Source organism: Propithecus coquereli, unplaced genomic scaffold, assembly GCF_000956105.1.
Source record: "Propithecus coquereli isolate 6110/MARCELLA unplaced genomic scaffold, Pcoq_1.0 Scaffold408, whole genome shotgun sequence".
Taxonomy (NCBI): Eukaryota; Metazoa; Chordata; class Mammalia; order Primates; family Indriidae; genus Propithecus; species Propithecus coquereli.
This window is the reverse complement of record NW_012149819.1, coordinates 820,653-826,952: the sequence shown is the minus strand read 5'-3', so window position 1 is coordinate 826,952 and position 6,300 is coordinate 820,653. Positions and strand designations below refer to the sequence as shown.

The 6,300-nt window shown below is 46.3% G+C and overlaps 1 protein-coding gene across 1 annotated transcript in view; it reads right to left on the bottom strand.

The window, feature by feature from the left end:
- Positions 1–4,557, bottom strand: part of GRIA2 (glutamate receptor, ionotropic, AMPA 2) — a 168,378-nt gene extending 163,821 nt beyond the window's left edge. The window contains exons 1-2 of the mRNA XM_012652992.1: positions 4,528–4,557; positions 3,465–3,605 (exon numbers count right to left, since the gene is read on the bottom strand). Of these exons, the coding sequence (XP_012508446.1) occupies positions 3,465–3,552 (88 nt within the window). The 5' untranslated portion in view covers positions 3,553–3,605; positions 4,528–4,557. The remainder of the gene's footprint in view (positions 1–3,464; positions 3,606–4,527) is intronic.
- Positions 4,558–6,300: the final 1,743 nt, after the last annotated feature.

Sequence of the window (6,300 nt, the reverse complement as noted above, 5' to 3'; positions counted from 1 at the left end):
AGGGAAGAAAAGAAGGAAGGAAGGAGAGAAAAAGAAAGAAATTGGAACTCCGTCTTTATTTCCTCAGGTACCCATGGAAACAAATGGGAACAAACAGGTACTTTCATGATCCCACAGTGATTGTGAAACACAAGGATGTGGGAGCTCAGCAGTCGTTTTGCTCAGTTCAAAATAGAATGAATTCATTTCCTTTGCATAACCTTAACCCATTCAGTGGATCTCTCTGGATCCTTGAATCAATATCAACCTCAACATTTTCAAATTAGTTTCTCCAAATAAAATTAAATTAAATTTTCTCTTTTGATATTATATTAAGGTATGAAACTCAACTTTCTTAATATATAAATGTAAGCCTGTGGGATTTTTATGGTTGAAAGAACAAGCTACTTTGTGAGCACTGAATGATGTTCCATGTTATTTAATACTGTAGTTAAAGAACAGAATTCCTGAGATTTCGGGAGGAAATGGGGAAAAGATATTTTGATCTTAGCTATCAATGTATTTAATGCTGCTCTTTTCCACTTTTTTTAGGAAAGAATCATGGACTCCCTGACTAAAAAGGCAAGAAAACAAAGGATAGAAGGATAAGCATTGGAGAAAAACCTTGAGCAGGATTTAAATGATCAAGACTCATCTTGACAAATTTGACATTGGAGATTTCCATTCATTTCCTGACTTTGTTTTTGGTTTTTATATGCGTCTCTTTCTCTCTCTCTCTCTCTCCCTTTCTCTCTCTCTCTCTCTCTCTCTTGAGTTAAACTAATTTTACATTTTCTATTGTCCTCAGCACACAAAAAATGAAGGATATAAATACTTCATTTCATTTTACAATCTCTACATTTTGAAATTCCTAAAGGAATAAAGAAATTGAGTCACAAAAATATTAAGTGATTTGCCAAGTCAATGAGTCAATGCCAACTCCAGAAAATTCTATCCAATGAGCCTCTGTTCTCTAACGGTGCTTCACTAGATCTTTTTAGCAATCAGTACCATTACTTATAAAATGGGAGTTGCAAATGCTGTGATTCTGAATTTCCATGTGGCATCTTTCAAATGTGTTCAGTTCCTTAAAATAATTTGTTTTCCTTGGATAATAATCACTGAAAGGGTAATTTTAGGATCTGGAGACATGCACATATTTATTTCAGCTTCATTTTCGGAGAAAAAAAAATCTGTGCAAATGAAGATTTGATCATTCCAGCGTCTCAGATCTATGAATTAAATTGTGTAGTTTTTAAAAACTGATATCCATGTGTTTATTACATGGATGTGTTCATTTTTTTAAAAATTCATGGATGCATATGTGTTTAATATATGTACATATTCTGGCTGTATGTCTTTTTTCAGTAAAATTTATATTTAAAAAAATTCAAAAACATAGACTGAGGACCTAAATCTAAACTAATCTAACCACAATCCTTGATCTTTACAAAACCTCAACACAGTAATTCAACATTTGTTGGAATCAAGGGATATTCATTCTGTTCAGTGGACGTATCTCTTATTTTCTCAGTAAGCTCCTCTCATTATTGTCACCAATGAATGAACTTCTCAATCGCTAACTGTTTTGAAGAAGTACAGCTGTCAGTACTTTCACTTCACATTTAAAATCTGTGGACTTTCTATACACATAGGCTTTCCTTAGGATCCATTATTTTTCAAGGCATTTTCACACTACTATGCAATTCCATACAGTTAGATACTCAGAACAGTTGCAGGTCAAACTTATAATTCAGGAATAAATGGAAACTTCTTTATATCAAATGAATGGTCTAAATCTGCTAAGTAAATAGGTCAAGCACAAAGCCTTGAAAATTTAATTAAAGCAGTTTCTTTGGATGTATATATGTTATGTACTAAAATTTTCCGAGATATTCTTTTACCAACATTTTTCCAAGCTGCAAATCCACTTTAGTCGTGTCTCTCTCTCTCCCTCCCTCCCGCCCCACCTTTCTTTTCTCACTGGGCATCAACATTTGAAGAAAACATGTAGAACTGAAACCTTCTTAAATAGGTCCTTCATAAACAACTGAATTCTAGGCATCTAACATGACCACAATAATGCTCTGTTCTATCAATCAAAGAAAATCGCTTCATTTCTTCATTCCTCCGGGTGACAGTAGCTGCAAAATGAGTTGATGTTCCCGATATTAGAACCAAGCTAAATCGTTTACTGTATCACTAAGGCGTAGTATGGGGGAAGTGGGATGGCAACCAGTTGTTTGTCTAACGTGGGAACGCTGCAGCTGGGCTTTTTCCGTCGTAATTTTCCGCTAGCTCCTTTACACTGTAGCCAAAGGGGGAGGTGAGCCATCTGCAAATCTCCCCCACATCGTTATCTATGAGATAAAGACTGAGAACGTCGCGGCAGGAAAGCAGCGCCCAGCCCGGCCGGCAGGAAATGAAGGCAGCTGCCGGGAAGCGGCAGGAGCGCGGCGGCGGCTGCTCGGCCCACGCCGGGCGGGGGAGGCGGCGCCGGGACCCGGGCTCGAGCCTCCGCACTCAACCTTTCAGACGCCTCATCGTTCGGTTTCTGGCACTTCATCTAAAGCCTTCGTGCAGCTTCATAGCGAGTCCCGGAGCGCTGCGCGGACTGAAAGGGCTAATACGGAGAACTGCAAAGACTAAAATGGCTGATCAGCCACTTCTCCAGATTTTCAAGCTCGGCCAGATCCCACTGCTTCAAAGTCCTCTTCCTCTGGCTGCCCTTGCTGGAGCCCCCGCTACCTGAGAACAAAGCGCGCCCGGCCGGGAGCCGACCGCGGCGCCCCTGGTGGCGTTGCCCCCTTTACTTGGGCCGGAGCTCGGCCGAGCGGGAGGAATTGACGGCGCTGCCCCCGCCCCGCCCCAGCCTAGGCCTGCGTCGGCCTCGCTCCTCGCCCCTCGCCCCTGGGCGTTATGTAACCGCACCGAGCCCACTCCACAACCGTTTCAACAACTTGTCCCACGGAAGAGGAGCCCGTGGGGCTCGCGGAGGCCATACGGTGAACGCGAGCTGCGGCTGCAGATCTAAACCCCAGGGCAGGCGGCCGGGCTCCGGCAGTCCCCCGCGGGACCTGTCCAACAGCCTGACAGCGCGCCCTGGGGAACAACGTGTTCTCTGTGGGCAGGGTGCCAGCAGGCGCGCAACGGAGGGAGGAGGCGGGGAGGGCTTCTCTTCAAGCACTCGAGATGCGCGGAAACCCTCTAAACCCAAGGAAGCCCCCCTCCCAGCTCCAGCCTTCTCCCCAGCTCCCTAGTGCGCACACTCGTCAATTCCTTTCACCCCCTTTTTAACCCCCTCCAGCCAGCGGGGGTCCCCAAGATTACAGCCACCTTCTCTCTACGCCGTCACACGCACGCGCGTGTGCAGTCACTCACACCCACACTGACACACAGAAACACACACACACACGCCACCCCACACTCACACTCCGTAGCTTTGCGCGAGCGGCACCCGAAAGACATGAATATTCATTACTTACAAGCATTGGTGACTGCGAAGCTGTTCGCCACCTCCAAATTGTCGATGTGGGGTGTCAGTCTGAACTCCGAAGTGGAAAACTGAACCATCCCTACCCGAAATGCACTGTATTCTTGATCGGCGCCCCTAGGAAATAGCCCCCCTGCAAAGAACAAGCACCAAGCAAGGGAACAGTGTCAGTGCCCGGGAGGGAAAGGAGGGGTGCACGCTAGCGCCCAACAGTCCAGGAGTCTCTTATTCACGCTAATAGGCCGAATAAACGGACTTGGGCAGCAGGGATCGAACATCCAAAAGGTAGCCAAAGGGTCAAGACACAGATAAGAGTCTGAGGGCAAGGGAGGTGGCCAGAAACGTTAGCGTATCCTCATAATCACAGCTTTGCATTCAGACCCCAAGAGAATCTGAGCAAACTGGAAAATGTTGTTAAGGCAGAATTAATAAAATTGGGGGGTCAGAAATGAGAAGACCTTTTCTTCTATTGTATCAAAGACATAGTCGTTTCCCTTTGCTCCATCCCAAGAAAATATGTATATTCTAGGTAGTTTAAATCTGGAATGCAGTCAAGGTATGACATAAGTCTACATGACATGAATTAATTTGAACAAAGATTACCACCAAATTATGCACAATTCAAAAGCACAGCACAAAGGGTACCTACCTATCTGTATGCTGTTAGAAGAGACACCAAAAATCAGTCCCCATAAAACAGGAGAAAGGAGGACAGAAATATGCATAATCTTTTGCATTTCCAAGAAAAGTAGAGCATCCACAAAATACCCTGTTTTTTCTCCTTTTCCTCCTCTTCCTTCTTTGGCCGTTCTCCTCAGCAAATTAGATCCTTTGCATTTTGAGACAGCAATTTAGCACCAAGCTGCTAAAAACCCGAAGTGGAGGCAGAAGAATCCCTATTTCCCAGGTCCTGCTGGTGGCTGCTGATGCCCTGCGCCCTGTGCCCGCTCCCGAAGTCCGGAGGACTGGCTGAATGCAGTTTTCAGCGGAGCTGCCGCTGTGGTCCCAGTGTCTCGGAATATTCAGCACCCTCCCATGCACTCACACACACTCACCCTCTCGCGCGCGCTCTTCTCGCTCTCTCCTCTCTCTCACTCACGCGCGCGCGCGCACACACACACACACGCACATACACACACACACGCAAGTCACAGAGAGGGGCAGGCGGCCCGGACGCGCGTGCGCGGCTCGCGGTAGGCGGCGGGCGAGCGCGGCTTCCCCTCCCCCGCACGGCGCCCGGCACCCCGCACTGCCCTGGCGGCGCCGCGTGCGCCGCGCTGAGAAAGCGCAGCTCCAAGTCGAACAGCCGCTGTCCCTCGCCGAGACCTCGGGTCTCCGGAGCTGTCGCGCCCACCGGGCGCTTCTGCCTTTCAGCACCGAGGACAGCGCTTCACTCCCGGCCGGGAGCTACCTCTGTGCGGCGGTTGCAGCTGCTACGGAGATGCTCCGGCCCGAACCAAATGCAGCAAAGCTGATTTCTGGCTGCTGGACGGGAGAAGCCGAATTGCTAATTGTTGTCGGCGGTGGAGAGTTCTCTCACCAGGCCCTGCTGCGTTACATTAAAAGTAATTTTGATTATCTTCCTCTCCTGTGAAAACCCAGTTAGCAATATAGAGACGCTGCCATCCCCCTCACCTGACCCAGGCGGAGAGCAAACAAGCAAACAAAATAGCCATCGAAGAAATGTTCCCAAACTGTGAACTTTAGCTTCCTGTGATGTAGCCAGGATCCAGGAAAACCCAAAATTCTATCTCTAAAGGCCAAAGTCGCCTAGGAGATCAAGATCGAATCTTTGAAATACTTAGCATGGAAATCCCATCTTCAGAGTATGTTCCACTGGACCGTGATGCCGGCTTGCCTCTCTACAGCGCGCGGCTCTCTCGCAGCCTTCACTGCAGCCTCCCTCCCCTTGTAGGGACAAATAGACGTGGCTTCTTAGAAGCCCTTTCTTTATATAGATTGAAAGCAAGCGAGTCCGTTTTAAGCAAAGGCTCACAGGAGGAAATGACTAGAAGATGAAGGTAGTCTAGAAAGGCCACAGAGCTACAGAATCTTTCCCAGAGACTTAGTTAGAGACCGGATTTTGGCCCATCGCGTTTTGGCCCTGAGTTTTGAAAAATCACTGCCTAGAAAAAGTTAAGCTCCCTCGCTGCGTTGAACACTCGAGCCACTGGGAAAGAAAGATAGGTTAGGGACAGAAAGTTTGCAGGAAGGGAGTTGGTGGGGGTGATGGAAGATTGGACTTCCCCCAGTGGGATTTACGTTCTTCCCACTGGTGATCAAGCCCATCCCTGGGAACCTGCTCTGGCGATTCCCTCTGTTGCCTCATAAATTCCTCACTGAGTTGTGTATCTTTTGTGGTCTAAATAAATAAAGGAAGATTCAGTGCCAGGAGCTGTTTCCAGGAGGAGGAAGATTGGAGCTCACAATATTAAAGGGAGAATGAGCTAATATTCCAAAATGCCATGAGAGTCTATCATGCTGTCTTCTTGTGCAATTGTCACATGAATATCATGCCTGAAGCCTCCGTGTTGACTGTATTATCTATACTTTCCTCTTATTCACACTGGGCCTCAATTTCCCTATTTTAAAAATGAGAAGGATGAACAAAGTGGACTCTAAGATTCTTAAATCCTATATTTCTGTGATTTCAACTTATGACCTTCCTCTCTTTTTGATATATTCCTAAACTAGGAAATGAGATTAGCCATAAGCTATTATTAAGCTTATATATTATAGGTAAAAAATATCTCCTAATTTTATCACCTAGAATTTCTTTTAATCTGTTAACAAATACTCTACACTATATATAAAGCAGGTCCTCTGAA